At 50.6% G+C, this 20706-nt stretch overlaps 1 protein-coding gene across 1 annotated transcript in view; it reads left to right on the forward strand.

Annotated features, from left to right (window-relative positions):
* mrc2 (mannose receptor, C-type 2) overlaps positions 1–20706 on the forward strand; it is a 401368-nt gene that overhangs the window by 177900 nt on the left and 202762 nt on the right. The window contains exon 9 of the mRNA XM_085966616.1: positions 7727–7843. Within this exon, the coding sequence (XP_085822742.1) occupies positions 7727–7843 (117 nt within the window). The remainder of the gene's footprint in view (positions 1–7726; positions 7844–20706) is intronic.

The following is a 20706-nucleotide window of genomic DNA, read 5'->3' on the forward strand; positions in this document are numbered from 1 at the left end:
CTGAGGACACCCTCCATCGTGTTGTGTGGCACTACCACTGTGCTAAATGGGATAGATCTGGCAGCTCAAAACTGGGCATCCATGAGGCGCTGTGGGCCATCAGCAGCAGCAGAATTGTATTCCATCGCAATCTGTAACTTCATGGCCCGGCATATCCCTCACTCTACCATTACCACCAAGCCAGGGGACCAACCCCGGTTCAATAAGGAGTGCAGAAGAACATGCCAGGAGCAGCACCAGGCATACCTAAAAATGAGGTGCCAACCTGGGGAAGCTGCAACACCTGCGTGCTAAAAAGCGGAAGCAGCATTCTATAGACAGAGCTAAGCGATCCCACAATCAATGGATCAGATCAAAGCTCTGCTGTCCTTCCACATCCAGTCATGAATGGTGCTGGACAATTAAACAACTAATGGGAGGAGGAGGCTCCATGAATATCCCCCTCCTCAATGATGGTGGAGACCAGCACGCGAGTGCAAAAGACAAGGCTGAAGCGTTTGCAGCCATCTTCAGCCAGAAGTGACGAGTGGATGGGGGACGGCGGGGGAGTGACCAGGGCTGGGGGGACGGAGAGGAGTGACTGGGTCTGGGGGGACGGAGAGGAGTGACCGGGTCTGGGGGGGCGGAGAGGAGTGACTGGGTCTGGGGGATGGAGAGGAGTGACCGGGTCTGGGGGGACGGAGAGGAGTGACCGGGTCTGGGGGGACGGAGAGGAGTGACCGGGCCTGGGGGTCGGAGAGGAGTGACCGGGTCTGAGGGACGGAGAGGAGTGACCGGGTCTGGGGGACGGAGAGGAGTGACCGGGTCTGGGGGACAGAGAGGAGTGACCGGGTCTGGGGGACGGAGAGGAGTGACCGGGTCTGGGGGACAGAGAGGAGTGACCGGGTCTGGGGGACAGGGAGGAGTGACCGGGTCTGGGGGACGGGGAGGAGTGACCGGGTCTGGGGGACGGAGAGGAGTGACCGGGTCTGGGGGACAGAGAGGAGTGACCGGGTCTGGGGGACGGAGAGGAGTGACCGGGCCTGGGGGGACGTGGCGAGTGACCGGGTCTGGGGGACGGGGAGGAGTGACCGGGTCTGGGGGTCGGAGAGGAGTGACCGGGTCTGGGGGATGGAGAGGAGTGACCGGGTCTGGGGGGATGGAGAGGAGTGACCGGGCCTGGGGGACGGGGCGAGTGACCGGGTCTGGGGGACGGGGAGGAGTGACCGGGCCTGGGGGTCAGAGAGGAGTGACCGGGTCTGGGGGATGGAGAGGAGTGACCGGGCCTGGGGGACGGGGAGGAGTGACCGGGTCTGGGGGATGGAGAGGAGTGACCGGGTCTGGGGGGATGGAGAGGAGTGACCGGGTCTGGGGGATGGGGAGGAGTGACCGGGTCTGGGGGATGGGGAGGAGTGACCGGGTCTGGGGGTCAGAGAGGAGTGACCGGGCCTGGGGGACGGAGAGGAGTGACCGGGTCTGGGGGACGGAGAGGAGTGACCGTGTCTGGGGGACGGGGCGAGTGACCGGGTCTGGGGGGATGGAGAGGAGTGACTGGGTCTGGGGGGGTGGAGAGGAGTGACCGGGTCTGGGGGGATGGAGAGGAGTGACCGGGTCTGGGGGGACGGAGAGGAGTGACCGGGTCTAGGGGACGGAGAGGAGTGACCGTGTCTGGGGGACGGTGCGAGTGACCGGGTCTGGGGGACGGGGGGAGTGACCGGGTCTGGGGGACAGAGAGGAGTGACCGGTTCTGGGGGACAGAGAGGAATGACCGGTTCTGGGGGACGGAGAGGAGTGACTGGGTCTGGGGGACGGAGAGGAATGACCGGGTCTGGGGGACAGAGAGGAATGACCGGGTCTGGGGGACGGAGAGGAGTGACCGGGTCTGGGGGACGGGGGGAGTGACCGGGTCTGGGGGACAGAGAGGAATGACCGGGTCTGGGGGACAGAGAGGAATGACCGGGTCTGGGGGACGGAGAGGAGTGACCGGGTCTGGGGGACGGGGGGAGTGACCGGGTCTGGGGGACAGAGAGGAATGACCGGGTCTGGGGGACAGAGAGGAGTGACCGGGTCTGGGGGACGGAGGGAGTGACCGGGTCTGGGGGACAGAGAGGAATGACCGGGTCTGGGGGACAGAGAGGAATGACCGGGTCTGGGGGACGGAGAGGAGTGACCGGGTCTGGGGGACGGGGGGAGTGACCGGGTCTGGGGGACGGGGGGAGTGACCGGGTCTGGGGGACAGAGAGGAGTGACCGGGTCTGGGGGACGGAGAGGAATGACCGGGTCTGGGGGACAGAGAGGAGTGACCGGGTCTGGGGGACAGAGAGGAATGACCGGGTCTGGGGGACAGAGAGGAGTGACCGGGTCTGGGGGACGGGGGGAATGACCGGGTCTGGGGGACGGGGGGAGTGACCGGGTCTGGGGGACGGGGGGAGTGACCGGGTCTGGGGGACAGAGAGGAGTGACCGGGTCTGGGGGACGGAGAGGAATGACCGGGTCTGGGGGACAGAGAGGAGTGACCGGGTCTGGGGGACAGAGAGGAATGACCGGGTCTGGGGGACAGAGAGGAGTGACCGGGTCTGGGGGACGGGGGGAATGACCGGGTCTGGGGGATGGAGAGGAGTGACCGGGTCTGGGGGACGGAGAGGAGTGACCGGGTCTGGGGGACGGAGAGGAGTGACCGGGTCTGGGGGACGGAGAGGAGTGACTGGGTCTGGGGGGACGGTGGGGCGGTGTGACCAGGTCGGGGGGGACGGGGGGGGTGTGACCGAAGCTGTGTTTTACTCACATTCTACCCTGCAGGGTTTATATATCATGGGGAAGGGGTTGGTTCAGTGTCGTTGGCCATTAGCAAAGATGTAAAGGAAAAGTGATTGTTGAGCACGCACTGAATGTACCCAGTCAACGTGAGGCTGTCAACATCAATCAAATCATGTACAGGGATTTACAACATAGAGGGGGAAAAATTTGGTTGTTTGCGCCACTCATTATCACCTAAAGAGGTCAAGAAGTGGGGTGCTAACCAACTAGCGCCCGGGCGCAGCGAACCCTGCGCCTCTTTCCAAATTGAGCGGACATTTAGCGCCGGCGCTAAATCATTGCGCCCGCTCACCGGCGCACACAGATCATGATGTCATTTCAGTGTGCAATGCCGTTGTGGCGCCCCGGACCGGAAATTCAGTGGCGCCCCCCTCTGTTCCTCCTGGCGCTAACAAGGGCAGGTTACCTTGAACGTTTCCCAGTCGCTCTCGGGCTGGGGGGGCGCTATTTAAAGGGGACTCTTCCTGGATTATTAGTGGTAGCCATTTTTGGACCACACCTTCTGTGAGAGAGAGAGAGAGTTGCTCAGTGACAAACGGAAAGCCATTTCTGCAGTGAGCCAGCGCTGCCTGAGGAACTTTAGCCTTCTGAACATAACTTTGCAGTTGGTAAGCTTCTCAACCGGCCTAACTTTCAGTGCGCACTTACTATGGGGGCTGCATTGGCTGGGAACGTCGTCCTTCTCAATCATATTGACAGGGCACAGAGACGCAGGGATAGAGTGGCAGGCATGGCCAGACGGAGGAGGGCCTACAGACGTCGGCACACGAGGCCTTACGCTGCCAGGGTTTTCCGACAACAGTTTTCGTATATCAACGTGTCGGAGGAGCAGTGTTTCCGAAGGCTGCGCTTCAGTAAGGAGGTGGTCACTGAGCTCTGCCACCTGCTTCAGCCAGATCTGCAGCCTCAACTAAGGTGCAGGACATCTCTGTCGGTGGCTGTGAAGATCACTGTGGCTCTAAACTTCTATGCCAGCGGCTCCTTTCAGGCCGCTACTGGGGACATTGCCAACATCTCACAGTTCGCGGTGCATTGCTGCATTCGTCAAGTGACTAATGCCCTCTTTAAAAGGAGACGGCAGTACATCTCCTTCCCAATGACCCCGGACAAGCAGTGAGAGCGTGCAGAGGGCTTCGCAAGGATAGCGGGCTTCCCCATGGTGCAGGGCGCCATTGACTGCACGCATGTGGCTTTGCGGGCGCATCTAGAGAATACGGAGGATTTCCGCAACCGAAAGGGGTTCCATTCTTTGAATGTGCAGCTGGTCTGTGACCACCGACAGCTGATACTCGCTGTCAATGCCCACTTTCCAGGCAGCAGCCACGACGCCTTCATCCTGCGCCAGACTTCTGTGGCAGACCTTTTCGAAGCCCCGGCTCACCCAGGAGGCTGGCTTCTCGGGGACAAGGGCTATCCTCTGTGCCCCTGGCTGATGACCCCGCTCCGTTCGCCCAGCACCCCTGCTGAAGAACGTTACAATGAGAGCCATCAAGCGACCAGGAACATCATTGAGCACACAATCGGCGTGCTGAAGCAACGGTTCCGCTGTCTGGACCATTCCGGGGGAGCCCTTCAGTACTCACCTGAGCGAGTCTCCCACTTCGTGGTTGTGTGTTGCATGCTGCATAACCTGGCAATCCTCAGGACCCAGCCAATGCCACCAGACATTGAAGCACCAGCGGAGGAGGAGGAGGAGGAGGAGGAGCAGCACCAAGATGGGAGGGAGGCACAAACTGCAAGGGCCGTCCGTCAGAGGCTTATAGCAAGTCGCTTCTAGGCCCCTCTGAGGGAATGCTTTCTGCCATTCCAAGAACATGAATGGAACCGTTCTGCTACCCCCAAGCCGGTCAAGGCAACAATTAGTGCAAAGAACAGACATGGATATTGTGAATAAATAAACTTCTTTATTTAACAAAATGTGTATCCTTCCCGCATGACAAAGCAATGGAAACAAACAGCAAAACAAACAGACTGCCACATAACTGTCTCTCACACCCTGGAGACAATGTCCAAAACATAACTGGCTCTCACACCCTGGAGACAATGTCCAAAACATAACTGTCTCTCACACCCTGGAGACAATGTCCAAAACATAACTGGCTCTCACACCCTGGAGACAATGTCCAAAACATAACTGTCTCTCACACCCTGGAGACAATGTCCAAAACATAACTGTCTCTCACACCCTGGAGACAATGTCCAAAACATAACTGGCTCTCACACCCTGGAGACAATGTCCAAAACATAACTGTCTCTCACACCCTGGAGACAATGTCCAAAACATAACTGCCTCTCACACCCTGGAGACAATGTCCAAAACATAACTGCCTCTCACACCCTGGAGACAATGTCCAAAACATAACTGTCTCTCACACCCTGGAGACAATGTCCAAAACATAACGAACATTCAGACCAGCATCCTCGGCCTTGAATGAAAGAAATAACATAATTTAGCAGCACCTCCTACTTTTTGCCCCTCGATGGTGATCTGCTTCCCTTGCGGAATTGCCCCCCTTCCCGCCCTGCAGCTCCTCCGTAGTGGGACCCCAGTGGCTGCAGCAAGGCTGGGGGAGGCCTGCTGACTGTCCGAAACTGAGACCGCAGATGCCCTTGAGGTACGGCCTGGTCCAGCTCTGGGCCTGGAGGGCCCGGCTGCTGACTGCTCCAACTCCGCATGGGCAGAAGCAGTCTGTCCTACAGGTGGTGGCAGCTGCAGTGGAGAAGTGCCAGTGGTGGCATCAGGAATGCTGTCACCCTGAGAGCGGACAGCAGCTCCCTGGTCGGCCGACACACTGGCACTCTGACGGGACAGTACCAAAGCATGCGCAGCAATCGGCTGGTGCACAGATTGCTGGCCTGCTGTGGCGCAGCGAGGGCCCCGGGGAATCCAGCGAGGGTGGCAGCAGTCAGTGCTCGCGTGGCCTCAATCTGCGTCTGCATGAGACCAGCCACTGACTGCGTGACAGCACTTGCGTGGCAGGTGCCAGTGCTTCGCCGAAGTCCTGGAGAATTCTTGCCAGTGCTGCGCCGAAGTCCTGCACACTCCTTGCCTGTGCTGCACCGAAGTCCTGGACACTCCTTGCCAGTGTCTCAATGGAGTCGGGCATCCTTGCCACTGCAGCCATGAGCTCAGTGTGCCTCAGCCCAGCCTGGGCGCTCATTTCTGCGAGGGCACGCACCTCTTCTGCGTTCTGTGCAGCAGCACTCGCGGCCCGACTCGCCCTCCGGGGAGACGCATGCCCCGAGCTTCCCTACCCACCTCGCGTTGCTGCAGGCCGCTGGGTCCTCGAGCTGCATCCTCCTCAGACCATTCCCCCCCGCTCCCCTCCAGGGAAGGCGTCTCCCCAGTCTGGACATGGGCTGGCTCGCCTGAGGGTGGTACGGATGGTCCGGCTTCCTCCTCCTCGTCGCCTCCAGAGTCACTCGCACTGGCAGCTTGAGGGCCCGCCTCCCGAGCTGGTGATGCAGCATCTGAAAGCAGGGAGGTTCAAGAGTGGCTTTAGCGAAAGGACAGGGTGGCAGCAAGGGATGCATGAGTGCTGCAATGCTCTTGAGTTGGCTCGAGAGTGAAAAAGCATGCTGGTGTGGGGAACAAGTGGAAGGAGAGAGGTCAAAAAGGTGATGACCTTACCATTGCTGTCCACAATGGGGTCGGCATCTCCAGAGGCGACGGGGCCAATCATCCGGCTTGCCACAATCCGGTGGACTTGCTCCTCCAGGTCTGTAAGGGTCTGCAGGTGAGGCCGGCCTCCTCCGGTCCGATGCTGTTGCCTTCTATTATTGGCCAGCTTGGCCTGCAAGAGAAAGGACGGGATGTGATGAAACCTGCAGCCCTGATCTGGGATGACATGCCTCCCATGGTCGATTAGCCCTTACATTATGCTGCCCTGATCTGGGATGACATGCCTCCCATGGTCGATTAGCCCTTACATTATGCTGCCCTGATCTGGGATGACATGCCTCCCATGGTCGATTAGCCCTTACATTATGCACAGAGCTGAATGTGCGTGTGTGTTTCCAGAAAGGGCCATGGGTGGTGCTGGATGACAGCTGGCCATTTGGGCTTTGCACACCCTCTGGCCATAAAGCGAGGTCCAGATGGAGGGATGAAGATGATTCTGAAAAAGGCACTCACCCCGACGACCCGAGTGAGGTCGTTGAACTTCTCCCTGCATTGCACAGGAGTCCTGGGAACCATGCTGCTGGAGGTGACTCTGTGGGAAACCTCCCTCCAAGCTCTGCGTTAGTCGCTGTGTTGAGGCCTCCTGCCATTCTCTGGGTAGAGTACAGATCGCCTGCGCTCCACCGCGCCAACCAGAGCATCCAATGCCCCCTTGCTGCGCTCTCTCCCTGGCCCTCTCCATGTTCAGGCAGTTGTCGACGCCACAGGTAGGTTACCGCCGAGTTTGAGGCCTACGAGGCGCAGGGTGCGGCTGGAGATGATAATCGATCCGCCCCTTTAAGAGCTGGCCGGCGCCAGCGTGTTTGGCTGAAATCGATAATTGACAGCACCTGCGCTGTGTCCGCCCGCGGAGAAATTGCGTCACGCCGCCGGGTTAGCGCCTTAAGACTGGCGTGCAGCGCCTGATTTAGCGCCGCAATCACCTTCAGGGGCGCAGCTACCCAATATCGCTCGAGGTGGCGATAAATTGCACCTGGCGCTAAACTTTGCGCACCGCCAATACTAGCGCCCCAAACGGGGCGATACCGAATTTCTCCCCCAGAGTATTCAGTTGTCAAAAGAGGTTGGTTTAACCCTGGCTGACTTATTTACAGATTTTCGTTGATCAGGTGCACTGTTAAATAGAAGAGTCATTCGGTCGAGTTGCTGGCTATCCTAGCATGACTCTGTGCTATTTCTCTAACACAGTCTACCTGTATCTCCAGTAAACACTCAGACTTGAGCACTTCTTTCTCTTTTCTGAACCAGGAGGGACGCTGGAACGACGGACCATGTAACCTCACACTGCCGTCGATCTGCAAGAAGTCCAGCTGCTTCCCTGACCAGGAGGAGGAGGTATTGGAGGACAATCTCGGCTGTGCAAAGGTCAGTTAACCAATACTGTTCCAAACTGATGTTCTGGCTTTGACAAATCTGGCTGTACTCTACTCCCTTCCAGTGTGTGGCCCTCTCCCTCGCCTTCTCCCTCTTTCCCTCTCCTTCCCTCTTCCTCCCCCTCCTCTCCCTCTCATCCTCTCCCTTTCCCTCTCTCCCTCTTCCTCTCCTCTCCCTCTCCCTTTTCTCTCTCCCTTCCCACCTCTCTCCTCCCCTCGCCCTTCCTCACTCTCTCTCTCTCTCTCCTCTCCTTCTCCCTCTCTCCCTCTCACTCTCCCCTCTCCCTCTCTCTCTGTGCTCTCCCTCTACCGCTTCTCCCTTTACCGCTCTCCCTGTCTCCCCCCTCTCACTCTCTGTCTCGCCCCCTCTTCCTCTCTCCCCCTCTTCCTCTCTCCCTCCCCATTTTTGGGTCTGTCTCCCTTTATTGGCTAATTATTTTCCCTTTGCTTCACTGTCTGTCTCTCTGATGGTGTCTCTGTTCTCCTCTCTATCTCTCTCCTCCTCTCTCTCTATCTCTCTCCTCCTCTCTCTCACTATCTCTCTCCTCCTCTCTCTCTCTATCTCTCTCCTCCTCTCTCTCTATCTCTCTCCTCTCTCTCTCACTATCTCTCTCCTCCTCCTCTCACTATCTCCTCCTCTCTCTCTCTACCTCTCTCCTCCTCCTCTCTCTATCTCTCTCCTCCTCTCTCTCTATCTCTCTCCTCTCTCTCTCTATCTCTCTCCTCCTCTCTCTATCTCCTCTCTCTCTCCTCTCTCTCTCTATCTCTCTCCTCCTCTCTCTATCTCCTCCTCTCTCTATCTCTCTCCTTCTCTCTCTATCTCTCTTCCTCCTCTCTCTCTATCTCTCTCCTCCTCTCTCTATCTCTCTCTATCTCTCTCCTCTCTCTCTATCTCTCTCCTCTCTCTCTCTATCTCTCTCCTCCTCTCTCTATCTCTCTCCTCCTCTCTCTATCTCTCTTCCTCTTCTCTCTCTATCTCTCTCTCTCTCCCTCTCTCTATCTCTCTCCTCTTCTCATACCTCTCTCCTCTCTCTCTCTATTCTCTCTCCCTCCTCTCTCTATCTCTCTCTTCTTCCTCTCTCTCTACCTCTCTCCTCTCTCTCTCTATCTCTCTCCTCCTCTATCTCTCTCCTCCTCTCTCTATCTCTCTCCTCCTCTCTCTATCTCTCTCCTCCTCTCTCTCTATCTCTCTCCCTCCTCTCTCTCTATCTCTCTCCTCTCTCTCTAGTCTCTCTCCTCTCTCTATCTCCTCCTCCCTCTCTCTCTATCTCTCTCCTCTCTCTCTCTATCTCTCTCCTCCTCTTCTCGCTATCTCCTCTCCTCCTCTCTCTCTATCTCTCATCCTCCTCTCTCTATCTCCTCTCTCTCCTCTCTCTCTATCTCTCCTCTCTCTCTATCTCTCTCCTCCCCTCTCTCTCTACTCTCTCCTCCTCTCTCTCTATCTCTCCCCTCCTCTCTATCTCGCTCCTCCTCTCTCTATCTCTCTCCTCTCTATCTCTCTCCTCCTCTCCATCTATCTCTCTCCTCCTCTCTCTCTCTATCTCCTCCTCTCTCTATCTCCTCCTCTCTCTATCTCCTCCTCTCTCTCTATCTCTCTCCTCCTCTCTATCTATCTCTCTCCTCTCTCTCTCTTCTATCTCCTCTCTCTCTATCTCCTCTCTCTCTCTCTCTATCTCCTCCTCTCTCTATCTCCTCTCTCTCTCTCTATCTCCTCTCCTCTCTCTATCTCTCTCCTCTCTCTATCTATCTCTCTCCTCCTCCTCCTCCTATCTCTCTCTCCTATCTCTCTATCTCTCTCCTCTCTCTATCTCTCTCCTCTCTCTCTCTCTATCTCTCTCCTCTCTCGTATCTCCTCCTCTCTCATCTATCGTCTCTCCTCCTCTCTCTCTATCTCTCTCCTCCTCTCTCTCTCTCTCTCTCCTCCTCTCTCTCTCTATCTCCTCTCTCTCTCTCTCTCCTCCTCTCTCCTATCTCCTCCTCTATCTCTCTCCTCCTCTCTCTCTCTATCTCTCTCCTCTCTCTCTATCTCTCTCCTCCTCTCTCTCTATCTCTCTCCTCCTCTCTCTCTCTATCTCCTCCTCTCTCTATCCTCCTCCTCTCTCTCTCTATCTCTCTCCTCCTCTCTCTATCTCTCTCCTCTCTCTCTCTACCTCTCTCCTCTCTCTCTCTATCTCTCTCCTCCTCTCTCTATCTCTCTCCTCCTCTCTCTCTTCATCTCTCTCCTCCTCTCTCTCTCTATCTCTCTCCTCCTCTCTCTCTATCTCTCTCCTCCTCTCTCTCTCTATCTCTCTCCTCCTCTCTCTATCTCTCTCCTCTCTCTATCTCCTCCTCCTCTCTCTATCTCTCTCCTCCTCTCTCTATCTCTCTCCTCCTCTCTCTCTCTATCTCTCTCCTCTCTATCTCTCTCCTCCTCTCTCTCTATCTCTCTCCTCCTCTCTCTCTATCTCTCCCCTCCTCTCTCTATCTCGCTCCTCCTCTATCTCTCTCCTCTCTATCTCTCTCCTCCTCTCTCTCTATCTCTCTCCTCCTCTCTCTCTCTATCTCCTCCTCTCTCTATCTCCTCCTCTCTCTCTATCTCTCTCCTCCTCCTCTCTCTATCTCTCTCCTCCTCTCTCTCTCTATCTCCTCTCTCTCTATCTCCTCTCTCTCTCTCTATCTCCTCCTCTCTCTATCTCCTCTCTCTCTCTATCTCTCTCCTCCTCCTCTCTCTATCTCTCTCCTCCTCTCTCTCATCTCTCTCCTCCTCCTCTCTCTATCTCTCTCCTCCTCTATCTCTCTCCTCTCTATCTCTCTCCTCCTCTCTCTCTCTATCTCCTCCTCTCCTCTATCTCCTCCTCTCTCTCTATCTCTCTCTCTCTCTCATCCTCTCTCTCCTCCTCTCTCTAACTCTCTCCTCCCTCTCTCTCTATCTCTCTCCTCTCTCTTCCTCTCTATCTCTCTCCTCTCTCTCTATCTCTCTCCTCCTCTCTCTCTCTATCTCCTCCTCTCTCTATCTCCTCCTCTCTCTCTATCTCTCTCCTCCTCTCTCTATCTCTTTCCTCCTCTCTCTCTCTCTCTCTCCTCTCTCTTCCTCTCTCTCTATCTCTCTCCTCTCTCTCTCTCTCTATCCCCTCCTCTCTCTCTCTCCTCCTGTCTCTCTATCTCTCTCCTCCTCTCTCTCTCTATCTCCTCCTCTCTATCTCTCTCCTCCTCTCTCTCTATCTCTCTCCTCCTCTCTCTCTCTATCTCTCTCCTCCTCTCTCAGTTCAGTTCAGTTCAGTTCAAATGCTTTATTGGCATGAAAGTTTACAGAGAACCATATTGCCAAAGCTTACATAGCAAAAAGGTACAGTTTTCCAACATTCTGTAGGTGTCAATCGATTTGACATTTGTTGGGTATATACAATATTACTTTTAAACAATATTAATTTTAAACAGTCTTTCTACTTCATTTGGTACGTTCAATATTAATTTTAAACAGTCTTACTTTTAAACAGTCCTCAGGTTGTGACATGTTGTTACATATTTAGCCCCAAGGTATGGTCTGTCTCCTTCTCCTAGGACTAATCTCAATTTTGACAGATCATCCAATTCCTTGAAATCTGGGGTTGTTTGGCTTAGCTTGTTGAATAATATGTTTCTTGATGTGTTGAATTTTTCGCATTTTAGGAGGAAATGCATTTCTGTTTCAACCTCGCCAGCCAGACATTGATCGCATATTCTATTCTCTCTAGGCTGCCAGGATTTCTTGTATCTGCCTTTTTCAATTTCCAGTTGGTGGTCGCTTAGTCTGTACCTGGTGAGGGTCTGTCTCTGTTTTGTGTCTCTGATGGTCGTGAGGTAGTCTGCCAGTTTATATTCTCTTTTTAGGGCCCGGTAACATTCTAATCTGCTTTGGTTTTCGGTTATTTTGTTCCAATGTTCCAGGTAGGTTTCTTTGCATTGTTTAATGATTTGGTTCACTCGGATTGGTGTTTGGACGGCTGTGTTGGTCTGGGGCTGGTCAGGGTCCGGCTGAGTACTTAGTTTCAGTAGCAGCTGACTCAGGGGACTCTTTTCTGGGTTTAGCTCTTGGGTCTGAAAGGCTTTGAAATGAAGGGTGTCTGGGGAGCTAGATTTGAGGTGATTTAGGAAGTTTAGTGCTCGTTTTTGGATGTTTATTATCAGTGGGTATCTGCCTAGTTCGGCTCTGCATGCATTTGTTGGCGTTTTTCTTTGGGTGCGAAGGATGCTTCGGCAGAATTCTGCATGTAGGGCTTCTATTGTGTGTTTTTCCCATTTAGTGTAGCTTTGGTGATTTAGCGGGCCCCATACTTCACTACCGTACAGTGCAATGGGCAGGATTATGCTGTCAAAAATTTCGAGCCAGATTTTGATTGGGATTTGGATGTTGTAGAATTTTCTTTTTATTGCATATAGGGCTCTTCGGGCTTTTTCTTTTAGTGCATTCACTGCTATGCTGAAGCTCCCTGATGCTGTAATAGTTAGACCAAGGTAGGTGTAGCTCATAGTGTGTCCTATAGTGGTATCACTGAGGGTAAACTGGTATTTGTTTTCCTGACATCTGGGTCTTTTCTGAAAAATCATGATGTTGGTTTTCTTTAGATTTACTGTTAGAGCCCAATTTTGGCAGTATTTGTCGAGTAGGTCTAGTTGTTGCTGTAATCCCTGTTCTGTGGGAGACAGCAGAACCAGGTCGTCCGCATAGAACAGGGACTTCACTTCTCCATCCAGGAGACGGAGACCTGGTGACTCGCTTTGCTCCAGCATGTCTGCTAATTCATTTATGTATATGTTGAACAGGGTCGGGCTCAAATTGCAGCCCTGCCGGACGCCTCTTCTCTGGGTGAAGAAATCGGTGCGTTTGTCTCCAATTTTGACCCCGCATTTGTTTTTCAGATACATTGATTTAATAAGGTCATAGACTTTGCCCCCTATTCCACACTGAAGAAGTTTATAATAGAGCCCTTCGTGCCATATAGAGTCAAAGGCTTTCTTGAAGTCGATGAAACAGGCGAATATTTTCCCATTTTTTGTTTGGTGTTTATGTTTTTCAATGAGGGTGTGAAGGGTATAGATATGGTCGGCGGTGCGGTGTTTTGGAAGAAAGCCTATTTGGTTTTTTCTGAGGATATTATGTTTGTTAAGAAAATCAAGTAATCTACTATTTAGAATACTGCAGAATAACTTCCCTAGACAACTGTTGACACAGATGCCGCGGTAGTTATTTGGGTCTGATTTGTTTCCACTTTTATATATGGGGGAGATTAGTCCTTGGCACCAGATATCGGGAAAACAGCCTGAGCGTAATATGATGTTGAATAGTTTGAGTATCGCACCCTGCATCTCCATATTGCTGAACTTGAGCATTTCATTTTTGATGTTGTCTGGGCCACAGGCTTTCTTTAGGTGGAGAGATTTTGTTTTTGTGGCCAGTTCTTTCCATGTGATTGGGGAGTCTAGAGGGTTTTGGTTGTCTTTAATTGTTGCTTCTAATGTGTGGAGTTTTTCTGTGACCTGATGTTGACTTGGGTTTGTTTTGTTTTTTGGGATGTCTTTGTAGAGGTTTTCAAAATGTGTTCTCCAGATGTCGCCATCTTGGATTGGTAATGCTTGCAATTGTGTTGTACTCAGGTTATTCCACATTTCCCAGAATTGTTTTGGATTGGTGGAGTTTTCAATTTCTTCGAGTATTTTGTGGGTATAGTTTTGTGTTTTGTTCCTAATGGTGTGTTTATATCTTTTGAGGGTTTCATTGTATCTAGTACGTAGGTCCGGATTGTTTGGTTGCCGATGCTTTTGGTTTGATATTTTTCTCAGGTCTTTTCTGGCATTTTTGCATTCGTGGTCAAACCATTTCATATTTTTATTTTGTCTTTTGTGATGCTTCCTCTTCTGTTTCACGAGGTCGGCTTTTACAGCTGCCTCATGGAAGATCATATTTATATCCTCTATGGCCGTGTTTACACCATCTCTGGTGATCTCATATAGATTTTCTTTAAATTTTGAAATTTTACTTGTGAGATCAGGTGAATTTAGTGCTGTGATGAATTTATCTCCACTGTCTGGGGCCCATCTGTATGTCTGGTTTATTTTATGTAGCTTACTGTGTTCCTTTTTTGTGTCTGTAGTTTGGGCAGAAAGTTTAAGGTACACATTTATTTGGTTATGGTCTGAGAGGGGGGATTGTTGCCTGACAGTGAATGCGTTGATATCGCAGGGGTCCAGGTCAGTGATTGTATAGTCCACCACACTAGACCCAAGAGTTGAGGAGTATGTGAGTCTCCCTTGGGAGTCCCCTCTGAACCTACCATTAACTATGTACAGGCCTAAGGCTCGGCAGAGTTGCACTACCTCCCTACCGCTTTTGTTTATTTCACGATCAAGGTTGTTCCGATTTGCGATGGCTGGTGTGACATCTAAAGGGGTCTGGCCAAACACATGGTTGTTTCCCTGTGGGTCTATGAAGTCAGGTTCACAACCGGTCCTTGCATTTAGGTCCCCACATATTATCACCTTTCCTTGGGCCTGGAAATGGCTGATTTCCATGTGGAGAGTATCAAATAACTCCTCTTCGAAATATGGCGAATCTATTGGAGGTATGTAGATCGCACATAAGTAAACATCTTTTTTTGCTATTCCTATATTTTTATCTAGTTTTAGCCATACGTGTGATTTCCCCTGTTTTACCGGTGAGATGTGTTTGTCCAGTTCTCCCTTATACCACACCAATATTCCCCCGGAGGTTCTGCCCTTGCGTGTTTTAGTGTTCTTTACTGAGGGCACAATGATTTCATGGTACATTGGAGGACAGTGGGTCGGCATGTCCTTTTGGCACCATGTTTCTGTTAACACAATTATATCAATGTCTTTTATAGCTTTTAGGAATTCAGGGTCTGTACTCTTCATCCCAAAAGTTGAGGAGCGGAGGCCCTGGATATTCCAGCAGCTTATGTGGAAAGAACGCATTTATATAGTTCAATAAAACGAAATAAAATGGACCTATTTTGTGGGATGAGTGTGGAAACACTATTTTCTATAATGCTAAGTGATGATTTAGTATAAATTTCATGAGGCATGCACATATATCTATCTAATAATAGTAATAATACTGATAAGATAACAATAATGAAAATGATAAATAACAATATTAATAATTTCTCCGGCTTTCTATCAGGCTGTTCAGCATCGTCATGATCTTTCTCAGTTCTTGGTCTACAGTCTGTGGTCTAGAGGGGGGTCTTGGGTCAGGTATAAAAGCACGGTTCTGTTGTCGGTTTTGTAAAGGGGGGTGGGGGACATTGGTGGTCCTGTTTGGGCTCCCAATGGTAGGGGGGGTGGGAGGGCTGCGTCTTTTGGCAGTGTTTATGAGGTTTCTTGCGAAGACCCACATCCGCTGTTTGAGTAGATGTATTTCGTCATAGAGGTCCCTTGTGTTGATGTTTGGATGATGGGCCAGGGAGACGTTGGGGAGGACAGAACATCTCGTGTCGATCTCCCTGTTGGTGTTGTGGATTATATAGGCTGGGGTGTCCTTTCTGGGCAGTAGTGTGGAGATCACGATCCGCGCCTCGGGGAATTCCCTGCTGGCCTTTTCTGCCATCCTGCTCACCGCCCAAGCCGTGCCTTCCTGTAGGGTGCGTAGGTCGTTCGTGCCTGTGTGGATCACAATCCATTTGGGGCTTCCAAGGGATTCTTTGTTCAGGATCTTCATTGCTTGGCCTGTGTTGCTGCACCATTTTTTCAGGACTTGATGGTCTGGGAACAGCCTCTGGGGGTCCAGAAACTTTCCGTTGGAGTCGGTCAGCAGGACCGCCTGAGGGGCTGGTTTTTCAGACTGGGTAACAGTAGTCTGGGTAGGACTCGCCTGGTGGCTGGTTGTTGACTGGGTTTCTGGGATATGTTGTGTGGCAGGAGCGGGGTTTGGGGCTTTCGGTGTGTCCTCGTTTGGGGGGGTATCTGTCGGTTTTTGTGTTCCTGTGTGTGAGGACTGGGTAGCAGTAGTCTGGGCATGACTCGACTGAGGGCTGGTTGGAGCGGGGTTTGTGGCTTTCGGTGTGTCTTCGTGTGGGGTGGCATCCGGCGGGTTCTGTGTCCTTTTGTGTGTTGTTTTTGTGTCCTCAGGTTTTTGGACCTTAAGAGGTTTGTGTTGCCTGCTGAGCCTTTCTACGGTCTCCTTCGTTTTGTTTTGTTGAGTACGGAGTTCTTTGATCTCATTTCTTTGCTCCTCTATGGTCTTTCTCAGCTTGTGGATGGTGGACTCGTGTTCCGTTTTTAGCTGTTTGAATTCCTCCTTCAAATTCTTGGCCAGTGTTTCTCTGTATTCGTTGAAATCAAGTTCTAGTTTGGCCAGATTCTCTTTCATCATTTTGTTTTCGTTGAGAGGTGTGGGGGGGGTGGAGATGTACAGGGAGGTGTTTTCCTCTGCTGGTCTCTCTTCTTCTTCCTCCACTTGGCTCTCCTCATCCTCTGTTCGACTCTCTTTTGCTTCCTGTCCATTGGTCCTCTTTGTGTCTGCCTTAGTTTTCAACTGGGGGAATTCCTTTTCGAAGGTGTCCAGATTTTCCACATTCCCCTGTATCATGATCTTTCTATTTTTGTTGTAGTAGCTTATGGTTAGCAGGGGGTCATCTTTATCTAGGTTTCCATCTTTACATATTTTCAGTCTGCCTCCACTGCCAATACCTTCACTGGAGACGTATGTGTAGTGTTTTTGTAAAGTCTCCTTCCAGGAGGTGACGTATTCGGTGTAGAATATGAGGTTGTTCTTCAGCTTAGTCCCTTTGTGTGTGGTATAGTCCACGTAGAGGATTTCTGGGTTATTTTTTAGTGTTGTGTACTTGTATTTTTCCTTTGCTTTATTTTTTGTGCATTGCTCAGGATATATCATTTCCCTGCTCATTGTAGTCGTTTGTTTTTTGTCTCAGATAGATAACTTTTTTTTTTTCTCTTTTTTGTGTCGTGTTCCACCTTAGCCCACTTTTAGGTCCAAAATTGGGAGTTTTTCAGGGGTTCATCTTTGATATAGCTGCTCTTAAAGGTTTATCTTTCTCTTTTTCTCACAGGCTCTTGGTTCGGGTAGTTTATCCTTTCTCTCGGGTTTCTATTCCTTTTCCTCGCGGGTTTGTTGTTCTTTTTTCAGGTTTTTTTTTTTTTTTTCGAGCTAAATTTAAATAAAATTAAACTTTTTCCGAACTAACTTTAACTAAAATGAAACTTAGGTAGAGTTAGGTAAAACTTATTTCTCCGGCTTTTTCTCTCCAGCTGGTGTTTCCTCTCCTCTCTCTCTCTCTCTCTCTCTCTCACGCTCCGTCTCTCTCTCTCTAGGTGCAGTTACCTCTCTTTGCTCCTTTTCTCCTTTCAGCCGTTTCCCTTCGTTCAAATTTCGCGCTCTCAGCTCTCAGCTCCCAACGCTCTCTCCGGGCTTCTGCCCTGGCCCCAGCCCCTCGGCTCGGCTGTGCTGTCCCGGCCCGGTGTTTGTCCGAGTTTCTCCGACCCCGGAGTTTCTCGGGTTTCAGGCCCTGGGCTTGCTCGCTCTCCAGGCCCGACCCGATCCGGCACCCCTACCTCTCCACTCGCCTCTTTGACTGGCTCGGGCCGCTCCTCCCGGTCTGGGTCTTCTCCTGTTGCTGCTCGCTCTCCTTCTCTCCGGTGCCTCGCTCGGCCCGGTTCCTCGGGCCTTTCTCCGGCTTCAGGCTCCGTGCTCCGGTTGCTGCTCGGGCTCTGCTCTCTCTCTCTCCCTGTTTTCTCTCTCTCTCTCTATCTCTCTCCTCTCTCTATCTCCTCCTCCTCTCTCTCTATCTCTCTCCTCCTCTCTCTATCTCTCTCCTCCTCTCTCGCTATCTCTCTCCTCCTCTCTCTCTATCTCTCTCCTCCTCTCTCTATCTCTCTCCTCCTCTCTCTCTCTGTCTCTCTCCTCTCTATCTCTCTCCTCCTCTCTCTCTATCTCTCTCCTCCTCTCTCTCTATCTCTCCCCTCCTCTCTCTATCTCGCTCCTCCTCTCTCTATCTCTCTCCTCTCTATCTCTCTCCTCCTCTCTCTCTATCTCTCTCCTCCTCTTTCTCTCTATCTCCTCCTCTCTCTATCTCCTCCTCTCTCTCTATCTCTCTCCTCCTCCTCTCTCTATTTTCCAATTCCAATTTCCAATTAAAATGCTTTATTGGCATGAAAGTTTACAGAGAACCATATTGCCAAAGCTTACATAGCAAAAAGGTACAGTTTTCCAACATTCTGTAGGTGTCAATCGATTTGACATTTGTTGGGTACATACAATATTACTTTTAAACAATATTAATTTTAAACAGTCTTTGTACTTCATTTGGTACGTTCAATATTAATTTTAAACAGTCTTAATTTTAAACAGTCCTCAGGTTGTGACATGTTGTTACATATTTGGCCCCAAGGTATGGTCTGTCTCCTTCTCCTAGGACTAATCTCAATTTTGACAGATCATCCAATTCCTTGAAATCTGGGGTTGTTTGGCTTAGCTTGTTGAATAATATGTTTCTTGATGTGTTGAATTTTTCGCATTTTAGGAGGAAATGCATTTCTGTTTCAACCTCGCCAGCCAGACATTGATCGCATATTCTATTCTCTCTAGGCTGCCAGGATTTCTTGTATCTGCCTTTTTCAATTTCCAGTTGGTGGTCGCTTAGTCTGTACCTGGTGAGGGTCTGTCTCTGTTTTGTGTCTCTGATGGTCGTGAGGTAGTCTGCCAGTTTATATTCTCTTTTTAGGGCCCGGTAACATTCTAATCTGCTTTGGCTTTCTCTATCTCTCTCCTCCTCTCTCTATCTCCTCTCTCTCTATCTCCTCTCTCTCTCTCTATCTCCTCCTCTCTCTATCTCCTCTCTCTCTCTATCTCTCTCCTCCTCCTCTCTCTATCTCTCTCCTCCTCTCTCTCTATCTCTCTCCTCCTCCTCTAATCCAATTCCAATTCCAATTAAAATGCTTTATTGGCATGAAAGTTTACAGAGAACCATATTGCCAAAGCTTACATAGCAAAAAGGTACAGTTTTCCAACATTCTGTAGGTGTCAATCGATTTGACATTTGTTGAGTACATACAATATTACTTTTAAACAATATTAATTTTAAACAGTCTTTGTACTTCATTTGGTACGTTCAATATTAATTTTAAACAGTCTTAATTTTAAACAGTCCTCAGGTTGTGACATGTTGTTACATATTTGGCCCCAAGGTATGGTCTGTCTCCTTCTCCTAGGACTAATCTCAATTTTGACAGATCATCCAATTCCTTGAAATCTGGGGTTGTTTGGCTTAGCTTGTTGAATAATATGTTTCTTGATGTGTTGAATTTTTCGCATTTTAGGAGGAAATGCATTTCTGTTTCAACCTCGCCAGCCAGACATTGATCGCATATTCTATTCTCTCTAGGCTGCCAGGATTTCTTGTATCTGCCTTTTTCAATTTCCAGTTGGTGGTCGCTTAGTCTGTACCTGGTGAGGGTCTGTCTCTGTTTTGTGTCTCTGATGGTCGTGAGGTAGTCTGCCAGTTTATATTCTCTTTTTAGGGCCCGGTAACATTCTAATCTGCTTTGGCTTTCGGTTATTTTGTTCCAATGTTCCAGGTAGGTTTCTTTGCATTTTTTAATGATTTGGTTCACTCGGATTGGTGTTTGGGCGGCTGTGTTGGTCTGGGGCTGGTCAGGGTCCGGCTGAGTACTTAGTTTCCGTAGCAGCTGACTCAGGGGACTCTTTTCTGGGTTTAGCTCTTGGGTCTGAAAGGCTTTGAAATGAAGGGTGTCTGGGGAGCTAGATTTGAGGTGATTTAGGAAGTTTAGTGCTCGTTTTTGGATGTTTATTATCAGTGGGTATCTGCCTAGTTCGGCTCTGCATGCATTTGTTGGCGTTTTCCTTTGGGTGCGAAGGATGCTTCGGCAGAATTCTGCATGTAGGGCTTCTATTGTATGTTTTTCCCATTTAGTGTAGCTTTGGTGATTTAGCGGGCCCCATACTTCACTACCGTACAGTGCAATGGGCAGGATTATGCTGTCAAATATTTTGAGGCAGATTTTGATTGGGATTTGGATGTTGTAGAATTTTCTTTTTATTGCATATAGGGCTCTTCGGGCTTTTTCTTTTAGTGCATTCACTGCTATGCTGAAGCTCCCTGATGCTGTAATAGTTAGACCAAGGTAGGTGTAGCTCATAGTGTGTCCTATAGTGGTATCACTGAGGGTAAACTGGTATTTGTTTTCCTGACATCTGGGCCTTTTTTGAAAAATCATGATGTTGGTTTTCTTTAGATTTACTGTTAGAGCCCAATTTTGGCAGTATTTGTCGAGTAGGTCTAGTTGTTGCTGTAATCCCTGTTCTGTGGGAGACAGCAGAACCAGGTCGTCCGCATAGAACAGGGATTTCACTTCTCTCTCTCTCCTCTCTATCTCTCTCCTCCTCTATCTCTCTCCTCTCTCTCTATCTCTCTCCTCCTCTCTCTCTCTATCTCCTCCTCTCTCTATCTCCTCCTCTCTCTCTATCTCTCTCCTCCTCTCTCTCTCTCTCTCTCCTCCTCTCTCTCTCTCTCTCCTCCTCTCTCTATCTCCTCTCTCTCTATCTCTCTCCTCCTCTCTCTCTATCTCTCTCCTCCTCTCTCTCTCTATCTCCTCCTCTCTCTCTCTATCTCCTCCTCTCTCTCTCTCTCCTCCTCTCTCTATCTCTCTCCTCTATCTCTCTCCTCCTCTCTCTCTCTATCTCTCTCCTCTCTCTCTATCTCTCTCCTCCTCTCTCTCTATCTCTCTCCTCCTCTCTCTCTCTATCTCCTCCTCTCTCTATCTCCTCCTCTCTCTCTCTATCTCTCTCCTCCTCTCTCTATCTCTCTCCTCTCTCTCTCTACCTCTCTCCTCTCTCTCTCTATC

The sequence above is a fragment of the Somniosus microcephalus genome, chromosome 24 (assembly GCF_052327205.1).
Source record: "Somniosus microcephalus isolate GS21.2 chromosome 24, FLI_Smic_1.0, whole genome shotgun sequence".
Lineage (NCBI taxonomy): Eukaryota > Metazoa > Chordata > Chondrichthyes > Squaliformes > Somniosidae > Somniosus > Somniosus microcephalus.